General features: G+C 52.9%; 1 protein-coding gene across 3 annotated transcripts in view; it reads left to right on the top strand.

Moving 5' to 3' along the window:
- The window catches only part of PPP1R16B (protein phosphatase 1 regulatory subunit 16B), a 90,197-nt gene extending 66,527 nt beyond the window's left edge, over window positions 1-23,670 (top strand). For 2 of the 3 annotated variants that reach the window (XM_073880430.1, XM_025876751.2), the window contains exons 3-11: window positions 2,793-2,863; window positions 6,763-6,908; window positions 8,973-9,076; window positions 10,773-10,897; window positions 13,702-13,827; window positions 14,570-14,645; window positions 15,392-15,521; window positions 15,613-15,781; window positions 18,873-23,670. In XM_073880430.1, coding sequence (XP_073736531.1) covers window positions 2,793-2,863; window positions 6,763-6,908; window positions 8,973-9,076; window positions 10,773-10,897; window positions 13,702-13,827; window positions 14,570-14,645; window positions 15,392-15,521; window positions 15,613-15,781; window positions 18,873-19,382 — 1,457 coding nt within the window. In that variant the 3' untranslated portion in view covers window positions 19,383-23,670. The remainder of the gene's footprint in view (window positions 1-2,792; window positions 2,864-6,762; window positions 6,909-8,972; window positions 9,077-10,772; window positions 10,898-13,701; window positions 13,828-14,569; window positions 14,646-15,391; window positions 15,522-15,612; window positions 15,782-18,872) is intronic. The other variant, XM_073880431.1, reaches the window with a different exon arrangement.
- Window positions 23,671-25,422: the final 1,752 nt, after the last annotated feature.

The following is a 25,422-nucleotide window of genomic DNA, read 5'->3' as shown; positions in this document are numbered from 1 at the left end:
AGGGTCTGCAAACCTTTCCTGTAAAGGGCCAGATAGTAAATATTTTAGGTTGTGTGGGTCATAAAGTCTCTGCTGTTGGGTGAAAGCAGTTTCAGGCTACATGTAAACAAATGAACGTGGGTATGTTGCAGTGAACAACGTGATCTACAGGCACAGGTTACCTGCCAGATTCGGCCCATGTACCGTAGTGGGCCAGCCCCACGAAAGGACTGTGAACTTCATTCTAGGAGCAAGGTGGAGCCACGACAGCGTTTTAAACAGGAAGCGGGAGGAGGCAAGCTCACATTTCACATGGCCCCGAAAGACCCTTCGGTGCCGCCCCGGGACCTGCGGTGTTTCTTCTGTCCAGCGTGTAGATCCCTGAGCCCGTCTGTCTGCAGGAGGAGGCCCGGCCGGGGCCCCGGGGGCTCCGAAGCTTGCCGAAGCAGAGGCCACTGCTATCCCCCTCCTCCCCACGCCGGCCGTCAGGGCCCCTGCAGCCCTGCTTCCTGCTCCGGCCTCAGGGGCAGCGCCGAGCAGCCCTGGGGCCCACAGTCTGGCCTTCGGAGTCTGAGCGTCCCACCTGCTCTGCTTGGTTGTGTGTGACCCGGACCCTCCGTCTCCTCCACGGGGGGAGTAATTACAGATGGAGACCCAGGAGAGAAGGCAGTCTGCGTGGACCTGGGTGCAGAGGACTTCTAACAGAAGACACGATGGATGGAGGAATCATTTTCCTTGTGGACCTGGAGGCAGGAAGGCCTGGTCGTGCCCTGAGTGCGGGCAGTGGGGTCTCGGCTCCGGTGAGGTGTCCGGGGCCAGGCTCCCTGCTGGAGCAGAGCGCACTCACAAGGGGGCCTTGGCTCCTACATACGACGGGTACTCTGTAGAGATGGGGGTGATTTGTCGCACCTTTGGGCTGAAGATAACTGCCTGCCATGGGAGTAATTCCACATCTGGGGCTCCCAGGCAGCACGGAGAACACCCTGATAATTACTGCACACAAACGCTTTTGGCAGCTGGTGTGTAATTTCTCCCTCAAGGAGTGTCTTCTGGGACAGGGAGCCTGGTCCACCCTCCCCCCCCCCCCCCCCCCGGGATTTGAACCCTTGTCTCATGTGAGCAGAACCTTGCCCAAACCCCTCCTACACAGGAACACAGTGGCCACTTCTACTCTCCCAAAGGCTACCTGCCCAGCCCAGGGCATTCCCCCTGGCCTGCGGATGGGCAGGCTGAGCCTCGGTGATCAGTGGCCTTGCCATAAATCTTACCCAGCCCTGAGGCGGCGACCAGCTACCAGGGCATCTGGGAGGGGCCTGCAAGCAGCGCCGAATATGACAGGTGCTGTCACAGGATGGGCAGGGTGGTCTGATTTGCTTAGAGCTGGAGAGGCTGCTGATGAGGTCAGGGTCCAGGAAGAGTGGCTGAGGACTTACCGTGTGCAAGGCCTTAGGGAAAGGACAGTGCCAGGTCACTGTCCTGCCCCCCTTGGGGCTTAGTGTCCTACCACAGACAGACCCAAAGCCCCTAATTACCCAAATAGGTATGTAATTATCATTGTGAAAGGCTATAAATGAGATGTATAGGAACTGTGGGTGCCCTCATCTGGGGAGTTTCAGCTGAGACCTAAAGGTTGAGGAGTGAGGCAGATGGGGGTGTGTGCGTGTGCGTGCATGTACATGGCATGCGTGTGTGTTAGGGGTGGATTCCTGAATGGGGCTGGCTGGCTGGTAGATGGGTGGATGGTTGAATGGACACATGGATAGATGATTGATGCTTCCAGGCAGTGGGAACAGGCTATGCAAAAGCTCAGAGGCCAGAGGATGTAAGGTGACTCTGTACCTGATGAAAGACCATTGTGGAAGATGTGTGGAGTTTTAAAAATGAGACTGGAGAGGTAGGGAGGGAGGGAGGAGCGCTGTGTACCACTGAGCAAGTAGCGCACTGCACTGCCCTAGGAGGTGCCGGTCTTGTAGACGGCAGTGTGAACGGTGCCCCCTGGATTGTGCAAAATGGAGGCCTTCAGGAGGGATCTCATCACGTGGACCTTGTATGTCTTCGTAAGGTTTTTGGACCTTGTTCCCAGAGCAGTGGGGAACCATGGACGGCCTTTAACAGTGGGCTGTGGGGCTAATTTCCATTTATGATAGCCCAAACCAGCGCTGTCCCATAGAACTTTCTGCACTTTCTAATATGGTAGCCACACGTGGCTATTGAGCAGTTGAAGTGTGGCCAGAGCAACTGAGGACGTGACTTTTGAATTTTTATGAATTTAAGTTCCAAAAGCTATAATAATAGCCAGATGTGCAAGTGGTTCCACAGGGGAGAGGGCGGCTCCAGAGACTCTGATCATACCCTCTGCAGACTCCTGCCACTCCTAACCCACAGCCTGCTGGAGACCTCACCTCTTGCCAGAAGCCTGGCGGAGGCCTCAAACTCCCCTTCGCTCGGACCTCAGTTCACACTCAGGCCAAGGATGCCACAGGGCTGTGGCACCAGGAACTGGGGCTGAGGAGGATGGAGCTGAGGGCCCGCGTCCATCCCTTACTGCGCCTGGGACCTCGTCTTTTCCCTGGCACCTGCTGGGGGTGCTGACCTGGGGGTATTTGTCCTGTGGAACGGGTGGTCTTCTCCCCACCCTTCCCGACTCACTCCTAGTTTCCCCACAGCAGCTTCCTCGTCCTCCCATGCCTGTTGTGAAGAATCAACGGATGGTTAGCATCAGGACCTGGGGGAACGGGGGTCTTCCCCGGGCCCTCGCATCGCCACACACCCGGTGCACGACGGGATGCTCACTCCTGTCTCCTCTGTTGCAGTACGCTACTTCCTGAAGAGCAAGGTCAGCCCTGATTTGTGCAATGAGGATGGACTCACAGCCCTGCACCAGGTAAGGCCAGGCTCGCTGGGGTCCCTGGATCCCTGCCCGCCACGTGAAGCGTGACCCCCACCTCCCTGCTTTTTCCTGCCCAGAACCCTCAGGGAGGAGGGAAGGAGGGAAGGGAAGCCTCAGTGGCCTCATCTGAAAGGCTCTTCTCTACTTGGGGAAGAGACATGTGTCTGTCACAAACACGCCCACGGAGCCCCCGTGCGCACATGCACGTGTGCGCACACGACCTCCAGGGACAGCGAACCTTTGTCCACTACATCCTCACTGCCCAGCAAGAGGCTTGACAAACAAAGCGAGTTTGTTTTGAGCCTGAAGTTTATGAAGCATGTTTATTCACACCCACCAAGGCATCCCTCCACCCCGGTGAGAAGGGATTGACAGGGAGGCCATGTGACCTGCCCGGGCTCACACGCCCTGATCTGTGGCCTTGAACTGGGATCGGTCACAGCACACACCCTTTCTAGGGCAGTGCGATGGCCTAGCCTCCCTAGCTGGTCCCCAGATTCACTTGCCCTGCCCTGTTTCATCCTTCACGCAGTGGCCTCAGGGATGCCCAGGTCAAAGTCTCATGTTACTCAAAGCACTCTGTGTCTTCCCACAAGGCTCCTGGAGGCCTGGCCCCTGGCCAGCCCTCCCTGCTTCCCGGCTCTCCAGGCTCCAGCCACGTGGCTTTTCTGATCCTTCCACACGCTGGCTCCTCCCCACCGCATTTCTCACAGCGTGTGGGCATGTGCCCTGGTTAGCCCCAGTGGGTGGCAAGGGCCCAAGAGCTGTGCTGTGCTATAGGATCCTTACCTTCTGAGCACGCCCTTGGTGGCCATTTGAGCCATTAGCCTGAGCATTTGATGTTGGCCTCCCTCTGCCCAGACTCAGCTTCATGAGGGCAGAGCCCATGTCTCTTGCTCATTGATATGTCCTAGCGTCTTTCCCCATGCTGGCATAGAGCGGGTGCTCAATATGTGCATGCTGACTTAATGAACACACGGAAGCCTCCCTGTGCCTTGGCCCAAGTGTCTGAGCAGGAGGACTTGTCGGCAACCTGGAGGGCGGGAGGCCAGGCTGCCAGACCCCCAAGCTGGTGAGAGCCTCTTCCTGTCCCCAGGAGGGCAGGAAGGGATGGACGACAGCTGGCCGCTGCCCCCACCCGGGAGCCCCAGGAACAAGCCCCACCCCTGGCCATCAGCCCAGTGGCTTCCCATGTGTCCTTTTGGCTGCTTTTCCTGTCCACAGGGCGTCCCGCACCCACGGATTCTAGCTGTGTGATCTGGGGCAACTTACTGAAGCTCTCTGCGCCTCATTTTCTGCATCTGTGAAATCAGAATAACAAGCACACACAACAACACGGGGCTGTTGTGAGGATTATATGAATACACATAACAGCCCTTCAAGCATCTCCCGACACTGCATAAATAGGAGATGGCACTATCATTATTAAAATCTGTCACATTGTTCGCATCTGTGCAGAGTCACTTTGCTTTTGTGAAGTGTAGGTTGATCCTCACAACAGCCCTTTGAAAATATTATCAACCCCATTTTACAGCTCAGGAAACCGAGGCTCAGGGACAGCACCGTCCTGTAGAATGTTCTGGGATGGTGGGCAGTCCTGTGCATCTGCCCCATGCAGGGCGGTAGCCGCTAGCCGAATGCGGGCCCTGGAGCACTCGGAATGTTGTTCTGAGGAGCGAAGGAGGCAGTTCATGGCCAAAGGTTAGCGAGGCGGTCCCAGTGGCCCTCCACTGCACTCACAGTGGTTACTGGTGAAGCGACAGGCTGTTTCCACCGCCAGGGGCTGTCCTTACTGTCGCTCCTTCTGACCAAGGAGCACATTAGGAAGCAGCTTCACACGCCTGGCAAAGGAGTGTGGCTCTTCTCCTCTCGGCAACAGGGAGCCTTCGGGGTTTGTAAACTGAGACTGATGGTTTGATGAGGGTGCTCTCCGGGTGGAGGCTGTGGGAAGGGGGAGAGACAGGGAGAGACCGTGAAGCCTCACCAGTGCAGTGGGGCTGGGGGCAGGGATTTAGGAACCGGCATCCCCACCCCGTGCTAGATTCGATGTGGGAAGGGAGGGGGCGGGAGGCGTCATCCAACTGCAGGTGCCATTTCCCACCTTGGGGAGTGTAGGGGAGGAGGCCTGCCCGCTCCACCACCAAGCACCCCAGCGCGTACCCCAGACCCAGCCCTTGCTCCGGCCGGGCCTTTAAGGCTGGGCATCCCTCTCACGAGACTGCAATTCTGGGTGCACCGTCTCCTCTCCTTTCAACCTGAGCTCCCCCGCCACGCCATCCTCATGTTTTCTGCAGCCTAAGGGTGGGTTCTCTATGGGCCGCTCCTCCTATGGACAGGGGCTCCTCAGACCCACCTCCCTGCCACAGACAGCCTGGGGCCCCTTGTGGGTCCCCACAGCCCCACGCCAGTGTTTTTGGCGCCCTCTGCTGGCCGTGCAGTGCCACTGCATGGTTCTCTCAACCACCTGAGGCAGCTCCACACTTCTTGAGTCACCTGTACCCCGCCTTTCTGGAGAGATGCCCTCAGACCCAGCCAGCCCCAGACTGGGTGGAGCAGAGAGGGAATCTGGATCTCTGGCATCATCTGTGTAAACAGCTGCTCCTTTCCCACATGCCCTTCTGGTGCTGAGCCCTGGCTCTGCTAGAGAAGGGGTCAGGCACAATGGCCCCCTACCCCATCCCCACAGCCAGGGTTGTGGGTTCCCAAAGGTGCCCCTGATCCTTTTGCTGACATCCAGTCACTTCTCCCTATGCCCAGAGATACTCCTGTAGGCCCAGCCACCATCATCTCTTAACTGGATGATTTCAACATAGATTCTCACTGTCCCTCTCCTCCCGCAAAAGTGCTCACATGCAGTCTGTTCTCCACATGCACCCAGAGGGAAGATTTAAAAAAAAATAAGTCTGATTATGTTGCTCCTCTGAATATGACTCTGCAACATCTCCCATTGCATGAGGGCCAAGCCCCTACCTGGATGGGGAGTACTGAGCCCAGATCCCTGCTTCGTCCCCTGCTGGCTTCTCCATCCTGGTCTATAAAGTGACTCCCTGTCTTCTTCCTCTGTCCTCGCCTCTCTCTGCTTGTGGGCTTAGACCCCTCTGTCCCCTTGGAGTCTTTCTCTCTCTGTCCCTGGAGTGTGAGGGCTCTAATGGCCGTCAGAGCTCTGTCTCTCTGGGGGAGCTGCAGGGAGTCTTCCCTCTCACCAGGACTGACCTACGCGTGCACAGGCGGGAGCACAGACATGGCTGTGTCCTTTCAGGGGCTATATCGGGGTCCCCAGAGCCCTGATGTGGAGGTGGGTTCTCTGGGGGGAGTCTTGGTTCCTTGGGGCTTCCCTAAGAACAGAGCTCCTGGGTCAGGAGTCCCCAAGTCAGAGGTAGCAGACTGTGACCTAGGGCCACACCTTGGAGGCGACTGCCGGGAAGAGGGACTCCCCCCAACAGCCCCCTCATCCCACCGACACCCACTCCTGCTCCAACCCGAGCAGCCCTCCTTGAACATATTCGTTCTCTAAGAGTCGTCCATACAATTTTGTTTGAAGAAAGCCTTCAGGAATTAAAAAAGATTTTAAAGCCTCATTCAAAATTTCCTTTCATTTCACCAACACTTGCAGAGCATCTTATTGCCTCCCCCTTATGCTTTTTACGTTTCACTTATATTTGTATCTTTGAATATTAAGAACTTACTCATGGGGAAACCGAGGCTCAGAAGGGCTTTGTGGCTTGCCCAAGGTCACACGGCATGTAAGTCATACAGCTGGATTCAGACTCAGACAGTTTGGCTCCACTGTCCTTCTCGTGGCCTGCTAAGGGGAAGCTGGCGTGTCCCCACCGGGGCCGGGGCCCTGCGGAAGCTGACCTTGCCTGTGTCCCCCCTCAACTTCCCCCCCACAGTGCTGCATCGACAACTTTGAGGAGATTGTCAAGCTGCTCCTTTCCCATGGTGCCAACGTGAATGCCAAGGACAACGAGCTGTGGACGCCCCTGCATGCGGCGGCCACCTGCGGCCACATCAACCTGGTGAAAATCCTCGTTCAGTAGTACGTGGCCCTCTCTCCCTCGGGGGCGTCCCCCGCCCTGCCTTTGGTGGTTTTGTTTCTGCCTTTGGTCTCCCTCCTCTCTCCTTTTCGTCTTGGGTGCCACTTCCTCTACCTCTCGTGGGAGCTGGTATCTCTCTCCCCACACCCTCCCTCCACCTCTGTCTCTGTGTCTCTCTCTCCTCCTCTGCCCCCCCTTCCTTTCCTCCCTCCGTCTCTGTGTGCCTTTCCCACTTCTCTTTGTCTCTCTTCATTCTGTCTCTCCCTTTTTGCTGTTTCCCCCCAAATATTAACACACAACATAAGATCGACCACCCTTGCATTGTGGGAATGATCCCCATTGGTCTTGGTGAATAATCCTTTTGATGTGCCACCGAGTTGGGCTTCCTGGTATTTCATGGAGGACTTTTGCATCCGTGTTCATGAGGGATGTGGGTCTGTAGAGTTCATTCCCTTTAGGGGCTTGGTCTGGCTTCATATCAGGGTAGCCTTCTCTTTTTTTAAATCTCTTTGTCTCTGTGAATCCATGAGTTTATACTCAACTCCTCTGCTAGTATTCTTTATGTCTTGTTGCCATTTTTGGCTTCTTTTGCTATTAAAAAAAAAAAAAAAAGCAAGCATACTTCCTTGGCCCTGTCTCCCAGATGCTATTTACATGCTTTTCCTTGGGGGCAGCACCTGCTTTGAGGGGCACCATGTAGCAATGTTTTCCCTAGGAATAAGGCCATTTCTGTATGTGCCGTTCTGATGGGCCTTTCCAGCCCTTGAGTTCCTTCTAGTTTGCTCAGGTTCTGTAAGCACATAGGAAAGACAACATTCCATTTCAAGTGTGTTCGATTGAATTCATCTAATAACTGGTGGGCACTTGAGCTGGGTGGGCACTGGGCACTCAGGGATGCAAAAGTCCTAAGAGACCGGGCAGGAAACCAGGGCATTTCAGTGCTAGTGCTGAGACAGAGTGAGTCCTGGGAGGCCACGGAGAGCATCTGAGTGCAGGGAGTCAGGAAGAGTGGCCAAGAGCAGGTGACCTTTTGCAGAGGTCTCGGCAAAGCCGCAGGAGCTCATCAGGTGGCTGCAGGGGGCGATGGAGGTGATTGTCGAGGCTCAGAGAGGTGGATCAGCTTGCCCAAGGGCACATGGGAGCACAGAGAGGTCTCAGTGCAGGACCCTTCGGCCTGAGGACTTACTGGTAGTCCATGCCCACACCTCTGATGAGAACCTGGGTGTGACTCAATCTGCCAGGAGCACCTGATCAGTGATGGTGCCCAGAGGGAAGGGAGTGGTGCCAGCCTAGTGCAGTGGGTCCCCAATGCTGATATGTACCAGAATCATGTGGGCCGTGGCTTCAGAATACCCACTCCCAAGCCCCACCCCCAGAGACTGTTTCAGGGGGTCTGGAGTAGAGTCCAGGAAGTTGCAGTGTATTTCAGGGATGCCCAGGGGATTCTGCAGGGCAGCCCAGGACCACACGTGGGAACCACTGGCCCCCAAAATAGGTTCTGCTGGGGAGCCCCAAGGCTCTGTCCTGCCCCTGTCCTGTCAGCCTCTGGGTTGGGACTTGGAGACAGTGGAGGAGAGCTGAGGATGTTTCTGCAGGGGGACACAGATTGAAATAGAGTGGGGGTTTGAGCCTTGACCCTCCCACATCCTCGCTGTGTGACCTCGGACAAGCAACTGAACTTGCCTGAGTCTTTGTATCCTCTTGAGCGAGAGGGCCAACAGGAACAACCCGAAAGGACTAGTATGAAGATTAAAGAAGATGATGTGTGTATAGGGCCATTCGTGTTATTTGTGTTATGGTCACCAGGGAGGACTTTGACATTTGTCCCCAAGTGCCTGCCTGCTGGCCCAACAGAGCAGGAAGCCGGGGGAGGTCTGCTGGGACAGCTTTCCTGGGAGAAGCTGAGTCCTGAAGCCGCTGTCCTAGCTGGGGTGCCCCAGCGAGGGGGAGGGGCTGGGGGCGCTGGGGTGCACAGTGGGGTTGCAGGTGAGAGGCCAGAGGGCAGAGGCAGCCAGACCAACCCCAGCCACACCTCCCCGGCCTTCACTCTCACCTTCCATCTCCAGTGGGGCCGACTTACTCGCTGTCAACTCGGATGGGAACATGCCGTATGACCTCTGTGAGGATGAACCCACCCTGGATGTCATCGAGACGTGCATGGCGTACCAGGGTAAGACCAGGGTGGCACGCCCTAACGTGGGCACAGGTTATTCCCAGCCAGTGAGCTGGCTACATGCCCACCTCAGGCTCAGCGCCCAGGAAATGGGATGGGTCCTCATTACGATTGTTATCCTGGTGATTAGCAAGATAAAGACAAAAAAGGACCCTTGGAAAACCGTGCTGGGCAGGAGGGAGGCATTGTTCTCCTCTGTGTCACCCACACACGCAAGCGGCCTCAGCTGGCCCTGTCTCCCCTTCGTCAGCTGTGACAATCCAATTCAATAAACATTCACAAGGAAGATATGTTCCCATTTGGGAAAATAATCAAGAGTCAAGAACATTCGCGGGTGCCCGCTCAGTGCCAGGCACCATGCTGGCTGCCAGGGGCCCGGGTAAACAAGCTGTGGGCTGTTTTCAGCTCACAAATGAGCTTCAGAGAGGAAACAAAAGTAGCAATCAGAGACCTGCCCACCCCCACCAGCACGCGGACATATTTCTGGAGGTCTCCGCAGAAAGCTCAAGTCCAGACCCTTGGCCACAGTGTGAGGGCCGGCCGGGACCCTGCCCTTGAGTTCCTTCCCCCGGGCTGCTGTGATAACCACAGTGGGGTCCCTCCATCCCCCAGCACCCAGGCTCTGCCTGTCCGTCTTCTGCCGACCGTCTTCGTTTTTGTACCAATCTGGTGAATCTGTGGGCCCCCCTTCGGGAATTGTGTTTTCAAATGTGGTTGTCACAATCACAGGATCGATTATAAAGGAACCCAATGATATTAAACTATGGCTACCAAAATATTCCTAAACGTGTTATGTAGAAACTTGATTAATTCACGAAACAGCAAGATGACATGTTAGGAAAGTAGGTGCACTTTCTGCTGGTGACAAAGCCACAGGCATTGCTAGTTCTGCTGTGGATTTGACTTTTGGCCTCATGGAAGGAAATGCTATATTTCAGTTCAACGTTAGTGCTAATGAAATTGTCATTTTTCCCCCCTCTTTTCCAGTTTACAGACCTCCCCCAAATTCTGTCCCAGAATGTTCCATCTAATGGACCTTTGTATAGAACATGTCACTTTTGCCTCCTTAAATGCTATTTAGTAGCTGCCAGTAACAATTAGACTTTTAGCCAGAGATTCAGGCTATAGAACATCTGTCCGGGTCCTTCCACCTCAGTGGACTCCACTTGCTATTCAGAAGTTATATATTTGTTTGTTCATTTGTTCATTCATTCATTCATTCATTCATTCCCATAACAGAAATTCATGAAAACACCATGCCGCGAACACAGTCATGGTCGGGATGAGGGGAACCAGCAGACCCCTGGTCACATAGGTGGTCAGAGGAGGTCAGCAAGGGAGGTGATCCCGGCTGGGTCTACAGTGTGAGGCAGAGCCAGCCATTTGAGTGGTTGGAGGCTGACAGGTGGACGGTAGGGATTTCTGGTGTAGAGGAACAGAATATGTAACAGTAACCAGTACTCTTGTAGTGCCTACTGGGCACCAGGCAGGAATGGCCCTTGTTCAGTGGGCCGGTTTGTGGCTGTGTGTTCACCGGGCCCCGGGAGACAGTGACCTCTGGGTGTGGCTGTCTAGTCCCTTGCCCGGCAGGCCCTGGGGAGTAGGAGCTGTGCCTCGCCCATCTGCCCCGCCACCCCTCCCCGAATGGGGCCTAGGCCCGGGGTGCTGACTCGGTCCTCACTTTCCTACACAGGCATCACCCAAGAGAAAATCAACGAGATGCGGGCGGCTCCTGAGCAGCGGATGATTGCAGACATCCACTGTATGATAGCAGCGGGCCAGGACCTTGACTGGATAGATGCCCAGGGCGCCACACTGGTGAGCAGACGGGCCAGGCGGGTTGGGGCTGGGGGGCTCAGTACCAGACCAACTCGGGCTGAAGTGGGCCAGCACCTGGTCGAAGTTAAGCTGACACAGTTGGGGCCCATCCGTGGCCTTGAACCTCCTCCAGACCTGCTCTGGGGCTGGGGTTGCCCCCGGAATATGGAGAGTTAGCAGAGCAGCGCTCAGCCCCTTTGAGAATCTGGCCAGTCTCAGCTGGGGCTGGGGGTCAGGAACCCTGATGTCCCCCAGCTCTGTCTCGCAGTTCCTCCTTCACCTCAAGTTCCAGGTGTTCATCCGAGCTCATTATGTTGTCGTCCTCCAGTGGTGTCTCCCACATAAAGACTGGAGCCACCAGCCATCCACTCTCACGTGCCACTTTGCTTTGCACCGTCCATAACCCTGCCTTAAGATCTCCTCTCCCAGCCCTCCGCCCAGCCTCAGCAGCCTCCCCGAACCTCGCCACAACAGCCTTTCCCCTGGGTACTTTGACTTCCGAGCCCAGACACCGCCAGTCATCCATCCGTCCATCGGTTCATTCATCCATCCAAGCAGCACACACCCGTGTGCCACAGACTTCGCTAGACCACGGAGACAGAGAACAAGGGAACCCTCTCCTCTCTCAGGTCTGCCTGATTGGCTCCACTCATCCCCTCAGCTCAAGTGTCAGGGATTGGAAACGTTGACCTCTCTTCTTAGGCTCTCCTAGCACGATGGAGCCCCGTACTGGGGAGGGTCTGCTTCTGAGGCTCTAAACTGAAAACAAGAGCATGGCCTCGGAAGCCCATGTACCCCCTCCGCCGATGGCTGGGCCTTGGCCTCGGCTTGGGGTCCGTGCTGGCCATGAGCACTCAGGAGTCTCAAAATCTTGAGCTCACCAGGTAGGGCTCAGCAGTACCAAGACCCCTCACTGCCCCTTAGGCCTGACCTGGTGACTCAGGTGTAATGACTGGGCTCCTCCCACCTGGTTCCTGAGCCCCACCCTCTGCCTCATGCCCTTTCCAATTAACTGGGTCCCTGCTCAGCCCAGCACTCAAAGATTCAGTGAGACCGAACACTGCGGTACGAAGGCAGAACCAGGCTGTCCCAGGGCCAGGCCCATCCTGGCTGGAGCTTCTTTGGGTCTGTGGCTGGGCCCTCTAGACGCACGGGTTTCCTCCTCCTGGACTGAGGCTGGCCAGGCCCATACTAGGTCTCAGGTCTTCCCAGGAAAGTGGGGTTTACTAACAGTCCCTTCCACACCAGGTTGTTGGGAGGAATAGATGGGATTCTGCATGTAGGTGCTAAGCACAGAGTCTCTAAACTCTCAGTAGATATTAGGGGTTCACGTTGTCGTTATTATTACTCACACTATCACGATCGCAGTCATGCCTTTTTATTCCCCGCCAAGTATGAGGCCGCACAGTTTGTAACGTCTGGCTGGCCCTGTCGGCTGTCATCTCCCCAACTGGCAAACAGCACACATTTATAAATCAGATGATTATTCTAATTTTCTTGTGTGCGAGTACCAGATCACAACCAGGCTTCTTATGCAAATTGAAAAATAAAGGAATACCTCTGTTTGCCAGAACCTTATAGCAGCCGTACCCCAGGATGAGGCAACGTCGGACCGTCGGGGCCGTGTTCTGAAGGGCTGCTTCCTAGGGCCGTGCCTTCTCTGTCCCACTGCCTGCAGCTCTGTTGTCCAAGAGCTCAGCTCCCTGGAGCTCTCTGGTCTCCTCCCAGCCAGCCTTCTGCCGGCCGACTTGGGCTCTCACCTCTGCCTCCCACCTCGGCTGGGCAGTTGGTTTCTCTTTACCTCACCTCCTTACTCCTTCATCCGTTCCCACGGTGTGCCTCGTCATCACTCACGGCTCTCTGAGAATGTTCATCACTTACTGAGTGTCTGTCACGTGCTAAGTGCTTTATGTACTTTCTGGAGATCAAGCAGATGGGACAAGCGAGGTCCCCAGGGTGGTGTCCTTCACCAGAGGCCTTGAATGGTGTCAGATAGAAGAGCTGTGGCCTCAGCACGAGGCTTTCCTTTATTGGATGTACCGATTGCCTGTTGTGTAATGAAGGAGCCCAAAAACTTAGCCTCTTGAAACAACGATCGATATTTATTATCTCACATGGTTTCTGTGGTTAGGGAATTGGGAACAGCTTAGCTCGGTAGCTCTGGTGGGCGTCTCCCAGGAGGCTGCCATCATCTGAAGACTTGACCGGGGCTGGAAGATCCATTTCCAAGATGGTGCACTCACACGGCTGGCAAGTTAGGGCTGGCCTCAGTGTTTCACCTCCTAATGGCCTCTCTATACTACATGATGGCTGCTTTATCCGAGAGTGATTGATCCCAGAGAGCATGAGGTAGAAGCAGCGATGCCTTTTATGACCTCACCTCAGAAATCACACACCGCCACTCCACAATGTCCTACTTGTTAGCAGTGAGTCACTTGTTCTGGCCCACATTCAAGGCAGGAGGAATTAAACTTCCTCTCTTAAGGGAGGTATGTCAGAGAATTTGTAGACATTGGAGACAATTTGCAGGACACGCTGGGCCTCTGAAACCCCCTCCTCAGAGCTCAGCACATGGTAGGGACTCAGTCAGTGCTGTTGCCTTAACCACAGGGGCTCTCAGACCAACCACAGGATGAAGAGTGGCCTTAATAATGCTTTGCAGTGTGGCTGGATTTCTGCTTCATTCTGTTCCATTCTGCCGTCCCCGGAGTTGAGCTGGGATTTGGGTTGGGAAGAGGGCTGTCCCGTCTCCAAAAGTGGGACTGGCACCCATAGGGAAGGCTCACTTTCCCCCTCTCCTTCAGCTGCACATAGCTGGAGCCAATGGATACCTGCGGGCGGCTGAACTCCTCCTGGACCACGGGGTGCGCGTGGATGTGAAGGACCGGGACGGCTGGGAGCCCCTGCACGCAGCTGCCTTCTGGGGACAGGTGACTCTCAGCCGGGGGCTGTGCGCGAGGGCATGAAGGACCCGCGCGCTGTCCTCGGGGCTGGCAGTTGGTTCACAAGACCCACTTAAGGTGTGGACTACAGCTAGTTTGTGGGATAGGAAAAGACCTAGAGAATTTACAAAAACATTTGATAAGTTGTGTCCTAAAGAAGACGATAATCAAATTTACCAAATTAGAAAATTCCTCACATTTCTGATTTGCATCGTTTCTCCTTCTGTTTCCTAGATATAAAACTCTGATTGCAGCTTTTACAGTCCCTCCTTAGATACCTGGCAGCTCGGGGCGCCTGGGTGGCTCAGTGGGTTGCATGGCTGCCTTCGGCTCGGGGCACGTTCCTGGGGTCCTGGGATCGAGCCCCACGTCTGGCTCCCTGCTCAGTGGGGAGCCTGCTTCTCCCTCTCCCTCTGCCTGCCACTCGGCCTACTTGTGCTCTCTCTCTGTCAAATAAATAAAATCTTTAAAAAAAAAAAAAAAGATACCTGGCAGCTCTAGATTTACAGCGGACTCCTTCTGCTATCCCTTGGCACGGCCCAGGCATGTCGGAGGAGGTGTCAAGCCCATTGTGTTGCCAGGATTCCTGGCTCCAGGGTGCAGAGCCTTCCCTGCGGACCAGTTTTGCCCCATCACTCTTACGTCGGATCCTGAGAAACGTGGGGGCACTCTCTCTACCTCCTAGGCTTTTTGAGCCCAGGGGGAACATGGGCTTCTTCCTGTGTTTCAGATGCAGATGGCAGAGCTATTGGTGTCCCATGGGGCCAGTCTCAGTGCTAGGACATCCATGGATGAGATGCCAATAGGTAAGCCCCGTATACAACCCAGTACACACTTAGTTACTCATCAATTTTTTGAGGGATATTGGGATAATTGGGTAAATACAGAGTTGGCTAGATGGTGGATTGGTGTGTGGACGGGTAGAAGAATGAATGAATAAATTAATGAAGGGTAGATTAGTGTACAGATGAACAGCTGGATGGATGGATAGATAAACATATGGATGAGTGGATGGATGATGGATGGGGGATGGATGGATGGATGGATGGATGGATGGATGGATGGATGGATGAATCAGTGGATGGGTGGGTAGGGGCTGAATTGATGGGTGGATGGCTGGGTCAGTGAGTAGGTGGATAGATGAATGAAGGGATTGGTTGGATTGAACGGGTAGGTATATATGATTCGAGATATCTATAAGTTTTGGCTTGGGCTACGTAAAGTACCTGCTTGTTTCTCTTGATACTTCTTACATCACTGGAGAGTCGATGACTCCTGTTGGAAACTACTGAGGGTGGATGGATCTTTTGGTCATAGCGGAGAACCTTAGGAGCTGTGACTGTATGGGCCCTGCATTTCCTGTTTTTATCCTCTAAGGATTGGGGTGTAGCCCAGGAAGTGAGGCCGGTGTTGTTTCCCTCCCTCCCGGGATGCCCCCAAAAGATGCTGGAAGTTTTCAGTGCATTGGGGTGGCAGCTTCTGTGGTCTGGAGGGCCCTTGGGGGCCACGGGCCCCTGCACTGCTCCCCACAACAGCTTCCTCTCCCCTTCAGACCTGTGTGAGGAGGAGGAGTTCAAAGTCCTGCTGTTGGAGCTCAAACACAAGCATGACGTCATCATGAAGTCACAGCTGAGACACAAGTCATCCTTGAGCCGGAGAACGTCCAGCGCGGGGAGCCGTGGGTGAGTCAGGGCAGTCCGGCCGCGGTCCCCCAGGGCGCTCCTGCCTGCGGGGCTTGGGCGCAGCCCACCAGCAGCTCCTCTCTCCCCTCAGGAAGGTGGTGCGTCGAGCCAGCCTGTCGGACAGGACCAACCTGTACAGGAAGGAGTACGAGGGAGAGGCCATACTGTGGCAGCAGCGGAGCGTGGCTGAAGATCAACGGACCGCCACCTACAATGGGGACATCAGGGAGACCAGGACAGACCAAGAGAATAAGGACCCAGTAAGTGTCTACATCTGCATGTGAATGGACCCAGGCATTCTGTAGTCTTTTCTGCTGACTTCCTTCATCACCATGAACTTCATCTCTGTGCAGGCATATAGCAGTAGTTCAATCTTTTTCCTTGGTCTGGAGAGTTCTGTTGTTTAAATATACTACAGTGTACATGTCCATTCTCCTGTTGGTGGACATTTGGGTTGTTTCAAGTTTGGGGCTACTCCCAGGTTCTCTTTCGGTGGTCCCCCCACCCTAAAGGTAGCCACTGTTTACCTTTGGGGCTACTTTGAATAAAGCTGCTCAAGACATTCTTATACATGGTTTGTGGTGTGCATAAGCCCTATTTGCTGTAGGATTGTATAGCCAGAATGCAGAACGAGTCATGGGGAGGCTACTAGAGATACTGCCAAGGAATTTTCCAGAGCGACTGTACCTCTCTGCTCTCCCAGCAGCCCCACTGAGCTCTTCTTGCCCGTCCCTTTTCATCCGAGCCACCCTGGCGGGCTTGCTGCACATCACTGGGGAGGTGATTTTGTTTTTGTTGTTTTAAAATTCTGGTGTCTAGGTTGCAACCCAGACTAATTAAATCGGAATCTTTGGGCCTGGGGCTCAGGCTTTATATTGATGTATTTAAAAAAAATTAATAAACTTGATTTTTTGGAGCAGTTGTAGCTTATAGAAGACATACGTAGGAAGTACATGCAGTTTCCACACACCCCCTTCATCATGTGGGGTTTTCCAGTGGTATTAACATCTTCCATTAGTGTAGTAGGTATATTATCATTGATGAACCAATATTGATAACATGATTATTAACTAAAATTCATAGTTTACCTTAGGGTTTACCCTCGGTGTTCGACATTCTATGGATGTTGACAAATGTGTGATGTCATATATCCATCATATCCGTTAAAGTTTCATACAGAATACTTTCACTGCCCTAAAAATCCCTGGTGCCCCACCTGTCCATCCCTCCCCAGCCCCCTGGCAACCACTGAACTTTTTACTGTCTCCATGGTTTTGCCTTTTCCAGAATGTCATAGAGTGGGAATCACATGGTGTAGCCTTTTCAGATGGGCATTGTACACGTGTTTTTAACTCCCCAGGTGATTCCAATATGCATCCGAAGCTGAGAACTAGTGTCTTAGATCTGTGCTCATCAAAGCATCATCAGGAGTTTGTTAGAAATGCTGAAATTCAACCCAACCCAGACCTGGTGATTCAGCATGTGCATTTTCACGAGAGCCCCAGTTGACTCATATGCATGGAGTTAGAGAAGCGCTGATTTAGACAATGAAGAATGGTCTTTTCCAGGACCATTCAGGAAGTAAAGAAAATAGATACAGGGGTGCCTGGGTGGCTCAGTTGGTTGAGCGGCTGCCTTCGGCTCAGGTCATGATCCTGGAGTCCTGGGATCGAGCCCCGCATCGGGCTCCCTGCTCAGCAAGGAGTCTGCTTCTCCCTCTGACCCTCTTCCCTCTCGTGCTCTCTATCTCTCATTCTCTCTCTCTCTCTCAAATAAATAAATAAAATCTTAAAAAAAAAAAAGAAAATAGATACAAAAATTCAAGCTGAAAAAAAAAAATGCTCCAAATGTGGCATTAGTCTGCCTGCATAGCTCAGAGGTGCCATTAAAAACAAAAAGAAGAGATATACATAAATGGAAGCTTACTATGGGAAGTGCCCCTCACCTTACTGTATTTTAACCTAATTATATATTTCTTGGAGATCTTTCCAAGAAATGGAGATTCTTGGAATCACGAATCAGCACAGGAAGATTGCTTTCGTTCTTTTTACCAGATGTGGAACATTCTAGAACAAGTACTTGTCATAATTTCCCACCTGCCTAATGGTGACTTTCAGGCTTTTCTCCCCTAAAGGAACATATATCTGTGAAATGAAGTCCTAGAAATGGGCTTGCTGGTGCAAAGTATGCATTCTTTCTTAAAAACGAATTTTTTGGGGGTGGGAGATGATGTGATATTGTCCTCCAAAGAGATTGTGGCACTTTACGTACCTGCCTGTTTCCCCACACTCTTGCCGACACCAAGTCATAACACATATTTTAAATATTTGTCAGTGTGATAGGTAAAGATAATTTTGTTGCTTTAATTTTTGTCATTAATTATGAGTGAGATTGAATATTTTCTCCTGTGTTTATATGCTATAAACATAATAGCATATGTTTAATAATAATAATATTGATATTATTATTTTTTTATCATCATCATCATTGCTGTGAGCTGCACATTAGTCTCCTTTGTTGGTTTTTTTCTGTTGGATAGTTGGGCTTTTTAGAATGGGCTTTTAAGAATTGTCTATTTGGGAAACTAGTCCCTTTCTGTCATATATGTTGTAGTTTTTTTAATGTGTCTTTTGACTTCATTTATGGTGGGTTTTACTATGGTTTATATTTTTGTGAGCATGAAATGTAGCTACCTTTGAGTTTCTAGTTTTTAGGCAGCGGCTCCTTTTAAAGCTCTTGTTATCCAGGGATTTCTGGGTTAGAATCTCTGCCGTTCACAGTAGGTATTTGCTGGGAATACATAGGAAAGATTATAGGTGACCAAAAACTCAGCTAAAACCGGCTGACATGAAACAGGAATTTTTCAGCTCGTGCAACTGCAGAGTCTGGGACCAGCTGAATCTTGGGGCTCCAAGTGCACCCCTTCAGCCTCCCTTCACATCAGCTTTGCTGTCAAGCGGGCTCTTTGATGTGCAGTCCCCCCAGACCCCCAGCTTCCATTGTCCTCACCACCCTCGAGTTCTGCACACACAGAACTTCTCTTTCTCAGTTGTTCTGGCACAAGTCCCAGCGTTGAGTCTCATGGCATCAATTTCAGTCAAGAATCAATTCCTGCAGGGAGTATGTTGATGGGCCAGGCCTGGGGGTCATGGTCCAGCCCCTGCAGCAAGGATGGGGATCAGTCAGCTCTCCCAAAACACATAGATTGGCGAGTCCCCTAAAGCGGAATGCAGGTCCCATTAGCCCAGTTGGGCAAACAGGTCCAGACAAGAATGCCCTCCGCAGAGATGCAAGTGGGGAGTGCGTTCCGATCCTCTAACCGGCTGGCAATGTTGTCCTTCTCCCCTTCAGAACCCCCGGCTGGAGAAGCCCGTGCTGCTTTCTGAGTTCTCTACCAAGATCCCGCGAAGTGAAATGGATGGGCCTGTTGAGAATGGCCTCCGGGCTCCGGTCAGCACCTACCAGTACGCGCTGTCCAACGGGGACGTCTGGAAAGTGCACGAGGTGCCCGACTACAGCATGGCCTACGGCAGCCCCAGTGTGGCCGACGCCACCCCTCCCTGGAGTGGCTACAAGGAACAGAGTCCCCAGACGCTTCTGGAGCTGAAGCGGCAGCGGGCTGCAACCAAGCTGCTCAGCCACCCCTTCCTGAGTACCCACCTGGGCGGCAGCATGGCCAGGACGGGCGAGGGCGGCAGCGAAGGCAAGGCCCCCTTGATCGGAGGCAGAACTTCACCATACAGCAGCAATGACACCTCGGTCTATTACACGGTCACCAGCGGAGATCCCCCGCTCTTGAAGTTCAAGGCGCCCATGGAGGAGATGGAGGAGAAGGTCCATGGCTGCTGCCGCATCTCCTAGTCTCTGTGTCACGGAGGAGAGAGATGCTTCGGGGAAGGGTCTCTGGGATCCAGACCCACCCAGCAGCCCTGGCTGGGGAGACATGAGAGGGCAGCTTGCGGGGAGGTGGGCTCTGCTTTCCAGGGGAACGCTGACCCCACCTCTCACCCAGCAGCCCATAGCATCGCCACTTCCCACGGTTCTGCTGCTTCCTGCTGCATTGTCTGCCATCAGAAACAAGGCCCATCGTGGCTTCCTGACTCACCCCGCTGCCAGATTTTGGGAGGGGGGGCTGGGATTCCAGTTTGGTTGTCGGTAAAGGCTTCTCTGGACCAGTACCCGCATATCACATACCGGCGTGCACGTGCACACACACACACACACACACTCAACCATGTGTGGGAATGACACAGCCGGGCTCGTGGGAAGCAGGTGGGATTGATGATTTGTGGGCTCTTCCCAAAAGGATTGAGGCTAAGACTCCGTTTTGTCACCACTGCCAAAGTGGCTTTAGCAGCGAAGGGGGCCTGCTAAGCTGAGACTCACAGCCCTACCCGGAGTCATACCGGGCCTTTTGTCATCATCCACATCTGGAAGGAGCAGGAGGTCCACTCTTTGATCAGAGGGAGCTATGAAGCCACATGGGTCCATGAGATGGGCAGTGGCCTGCTCCCCCAGAGCCTTGCCCACGCCGGGAGCCAGCTGTGTGACCTCCCGGAGGCTGAGGTGGAGAGCCAGGCTCTTCCATTCCCGGAATAATCCAAATCACATTTTACTTCTGGATGGAAGTAGCAAAAATTGGAGGGAAGAGGGAACAAAGTTAGTGTGTCCAAAAGTGCACTTGATAAAAGAATTCTCTTAGGCGGCAGAACGCCAGGTGAGAGATAACTGAATTTGCTTTCTTGCTTTCTTTCCTGGATAACATCATGATCACTAGGTTTTACTGACTGGTGTTCGAAACATGGAGCTAAGGGAGGAGCTTGCTTTGGAAGGGCTTTCCAGGGCGAGGAGTGAGTTGGTGTTAATTTCTGTAAGCATCTTTAGTAGCTGTGACATAGCCCAGTGCCCTGGGGGATCTTTGTGAATATTCAGGTAGCTTCAGTCCAGCCTGTGTCAGCCAGACTTCCTCAGCCTGAGCCATCAGAGTGAGTAGTAAGGGACTGCTGGGAGTCCCCCACCCGTCCCAGAGTAAATGCCTAGGACCCCAGGCCCAGCTTTGCCTTTTTTGGAATGCTTGGTGAGACAAGTCTGCCAGGTGGCCCTTGTGAGGTCCTGCCGGGCCCAGGGGCTCCCAGCCTGCCCTTGTGGGAGTGGTGACACTCCACGGCTGCAAATCCAATGTGCCCATGACCAACACCCTGCATTGCGTTCAGGAGAGCAGTGGTGGGGCTGGAATTGGGCTTCCCCACGGCCCAACAGGCTCGTAGCCCTGATCTCCCCGACGCTGGGGAGGGGAGACTGAGAAGGGCAGGCTGCCCACCACCTCTCTACTGCATCTTCTCAAGAGCCCCCTTGAAATTGCTGCCCATGAGTTGGGTACTGTCCACAGGCTCAGCCAAAACCTATTGGTGTACTTAATAAGCAGCAGGTTTGTTCCCTGCTCTGAGCGCCTTTTATTTGTCCTAAAACTACCTCCTTAGAACTCTGAAGGGGTCCCCTAGTCCAGATTCTGGGATTTGGGGGACAACTCTGGGTTCCTTCTAATCTTCTTCTTTCTGAGCCTATGAGAAATTCTCCCCGAGGGGCACCTGGGCCAGAGGGAGGGGGGGCTGGGGCTAGAGGAGCCCCCCTGTGCCACAGCTCTAGTAATGGGGTCTGCTGTTTATCAGTCCCAGTCCCCACTGTGGCCTCCATGGCCCCCCAGCCCAGAGAGGGAGCTGGATCCCAGGGCCTGGCTGATGCTTTACCAGGAGCAGGGCAGCTGGACCAGAGAACAGAGGGCTCTGTGGAGTTACTGTGCACCTGGTGGCTCCTGGGTGCACGGAGGGTCCCAGCACCAGGCCAGCCCCACCCCAACTCCAGGACAGATCCAGTCTAGGGTGGAGGGGCAGCTCAGGAGGCTGCAGATGGGTAGGCATGATGCCTCCCGAGTCCCTGGCATCTGTCTGGGGCAGGCTCTCCATCATGTCAGCCTAGGAGCCTAGGAGCAGGGCAGAGGATGATCCAGAACACACATACCTTTGGCTTTAAAACAGTGTTCAGATTAGACTGACCCTGAATTCCTCTTGAGCCAACGTAGCTGCAAGCAGAAGAAGCCATACACTCCTAGGAGGGGGCTGTGCAGGGTTTCCCGATCTGTTTGCTTAGGAGCTGGAGACTGAAGGCACTTCTTGCCCAAGCTGAGCCCTCCTGGCCGGTCCCTCCTTTGCCCTCACTTGTTGCCTCCTGGGCCATTCATCTCCCACCCAGAAGGCCGGGAATCCCAGCTGATTCCCCGGCAGGAGCCAACTGCAGACTCATAGGCATTTTAGCTCTTGTCTTCAGTTGGGGTAAGTCATTCCCTATTAGGGCTTCAGGGACCTGGGGAACTTTTCCCAAGGGTCTCCTTGGTGTTGAGGGACAAGGGGTCAGGGTGACTCATTTATTTGCTCACGTAGTTTATTGAGTAGCTGAGACCTACCAGGCACTACGTTAGGTTCTCGGGGTAAAGGAGGAACGAGACAGGGTGAGGAGACTGCCTTGTATGGTTTTCATCCCTTGAGGACCTCGGGTATCAGCAGCCCCATTCAATTCACTTGAGACGGAGTGACCACATCCTGGTCCAGCTTCAACCCGGTTTCTAGCTCCTAGAATCCCTAGAGAAACTGCTGCCGTGGCCGTCCCTGAATAACATTTGCTATCAAATGCAGATGTTGGATCTTGGTTCTAGGGAGACAGCATTCCAAGTCTGTCCGGAACTTTCAGGGATAGCTGCCTTCAGGCCAGCATCTTTGGGGCGTGGTATAATAGCAGTTTGAGGTCAGCAGGTAGAAGAACCAAGAGTCTGGAATTTGCTGTCAAATGCATCTCAGGTTCTGAAACTCCTTGTCTCTTCCTCATTTTTGCTCATTTGTTATGGGGTCCTCCTGCCCCACCACTGGATAATGGGAGACGAGGAACTTCTTTAACACTGAAGCCTTTCCTCAAGCGTCTGCCTCTCCTCCCGATGGGTGGGGATCAAGGAGCTGGAAGAAAGCTAGCAAGGTGTACCAGATGCTCAGCTCCCTCTGAGACCAGGCCGGTTAAAGGAGGCTACTTCCAAAGCATGTGCCACGTGGCTCACGGTGAGCTCTAGCATTTTTTTTTTTTTTTGAACTCTGGCCTTTGCTCCCACCCTGTGCCCCCAAACCACCGAAAATTGGTGGCCATCATCAGATAGTGAGTTCCTGGCAAGAGCGCAGGGAAGTTGAATCAACCCTAGCCCCAGCTCTACTGAAGAGTTCAGGATGTAATTCTCCATCAAATACACAGCAGCGATTAAACCGCTCTGCACTGTTTGATCAATTTCAGTGGGTGTAGGAAAGCTCGCGGGAGGTGTCCCCTGTCCTACCCCACCACAGTTTGCTGGCTTCGTCATAACATGAGGCCATTTTGGTGATTGGTGTCAGATACCTTTTGATCTTGAGCTCTCTCTCCCACTTGCTTTCCCAGAGCAGGATACTGGGGCAATTTCCAGAAGGGCAGTTTTTTATGAGATACCCAGAAGGACTGTGTTTAACTCTTGCTATTGTGGCCTGGGGACGGCCTCCCCAACCACAGTGCACGTAAGAGCAAAGGGGTCATGTGGTCAGTGGTTGACTCTGCAGAAGTGACCCCCTTTGCCAGAAGCTGTAGACCTCTCCTTGACAGGAGACTCTTGTTGGCCAGTTCACCAGAGGGCCTGCTTCCCATGGGCATTGCAAGTGCGACAGTGCGGGGCCTGGCTCTGCACACTGAGGAAAAGTCTGCAGAACCCCAGCCCTCCGCAATAATTCCCCAGACCAGAAGCCACTGACGTACAGAGAACATTTAAGAAAAATGTATTTTATGTGAAAAAAAAGTTAAAACTCTGTATACTGTATCAGCAGCTTTGTGTAAAAATAGCAATCAAGAGAGTCTAATATATTTAAAACTTTTTTTAAAAAAAATCCTTGCAGATCTTTGATATTGTATTGAAGTAACTGCCAGGTAGCTCCTTGCCATGTGGCAGTGGTGGGCCTCGATCCAAGACCGAGGCTCGACCACACCCAAAAGGGGCATGCTCCTGGAGTTGCTTCCAGCTGCCGAGGCCTGTGACAGAATTCCCTGTTGAGAGTTTTTAATTAAGATTATTAAATTCCTTTTAATAACACCTGCTAGCATGGCTGTGGTTATTGCTGTGAGCTCACTTGAATTATGGTGATTTGAATTCACAAAGAGGTGATCCCTGGGAGAGAGGGCAGGGAGGGCTCCTGGTCCCAGTCCCCACTACAGAGGGCTCTCCCATGAGGCCCCTAAAACAGAGGGAGCTCTCTGAGGGCTCAGACATGGAGCAGATGTCTTTCTAGACGGGGGGAATGTGAAACCCGAGGAATTCAAGAAAAGAAGGGTGGTTGGGAATGACCTTCGCTTTGTCAAATGTTCCCTTTGGAATAACATGGAGCCCCATAATGATACACGCGTGCGCACACACACACACACACACACACACACACATTCAATATCCAATATACATATCGGATATTGAATGCCAGAGCAGGAACACATGGATGGAAGGCAACCCCACTTAGGCTTCAAAAACTTCACAGGCAGGTTGGGGATGGGGAGAGGATGGGAAGAATAGAGGTATCTTTGCAGCAATGGGCATTCATCAATTTTAAATGTTTACTGGTTTCCAAGTAATCATGGTAACCTCGCACATTTATGAAGAGGCACTTTACAGTTGTACGTGTGCTTTCTCATTTACACAAAGAAAACGTGGCCTCAAAGCGGACTCTTGGATTTAGCGCTGTGATGGAGCTCCTGATGATCTTGACAAGAGGCTTTGGTTGAGCAGTGGAAGCATAGCCTGTTTGGACCAGTTCGAGAAAGAATGGGAGGAAAACTGGGGACAACTGGTTTCAGGTTTTATGCTATAAGAAGAAGCTCTAGAGGAATGTAAGGTCAAGAGAGGGTGGATCTAAGATGAAAAATATTCCAGCATGTTTGTAGGCTGATAGGAATGAACCAGTGAAGAAGGGAAACCGGCGATCTGGGCAAGAATTGCTGTAGGGAAGTAGGTTAGTTCGCTGCCAGCGAACGCCCAAATGGAAGGATTGGTGTTAGGCGCAGAGGTAGTTCATTGGTAGTAACAGAAGGCCCAGTATGTGGGCAGAGGTGTAGACAGGTAGGTAGATGTGGTGGGAGCGTGTCAAAGTTCTCTCTGACCGCTTCTATTTTCTCAGTGAAAGAGGAAGCAAACTCTAAGCGTAAGAAAAAGAGGAAAAGGTAGAATGAATGAGGGAAATGTAGGCTAGCAGGCAACCTTAAGGACCCACTTGAGATTGTGAATTTAAGGCACAGGTTGCGTTTTCTTTTCCCCAGCACTCTACGGTTGCCCAGATGCAGGTGGAAAGTGGGTGGAGAGTGAGGTTTTGCCAGGCCAAAAACCTGATGGAGTGAGAAAAGGGAAAGCTACCTGAAGGTGTAATCAAAGGAGTAACGCTTAAGATGGGCCTGTATTCTTGAAGGAATTTACGAATGATTTAAATGCAGGGGATGAGAAATGGGCAGAAGACATGAACAGACATTTCTCCAAAGAAGACATCCAAATGGCCAACAGGCACATGAAAAAGTGCTCAACATCGCTCGGCATCAGGGAAATCCAAATCAAAACCTCAATGAGATACCACCTCACACCCGTCAGCATGGCTAAAATTAACAAGTCAGGGAACGACAGATGTTGGCGGGGATGTGGAGAAAGGGGAACCCTCCTACACTGTTGGTGGGAATGCAAGCTGGTGCAACCACTCTGGAAAACAGTATGGAGGTTCCTCAAACAGTTGAAATTAGAGCTACCGTTCGATCCAGCAATTGCACTACTGGGTATTTACCCCAAAGATACAAATGTAGGGACCCGAAGGGG

This window comes from Callorhinus ursinus, unplaced genomic scaffold, assembly GCF_003265705.2.
Source record: "Callorhinus ursinus isolate GAN/ISIS: 27379988/994484 unplaced genomic scaffold, GSC_fseal_2.0 scaffold38, whole genome shotgun sequence".
NCBI classification, from domain to species: domain Eukaryota; kingdom Metazoa; phylum Chordata; class Mammalia; order Carnivora; family Otariidae; genus Callorhinus; species Callorhinus ursinus.
The sequence above is the reverse complement of the archived record's forward strand: the minus strand, read 5'-3'. Positions and strand labels throughout refer to the sequence as shown.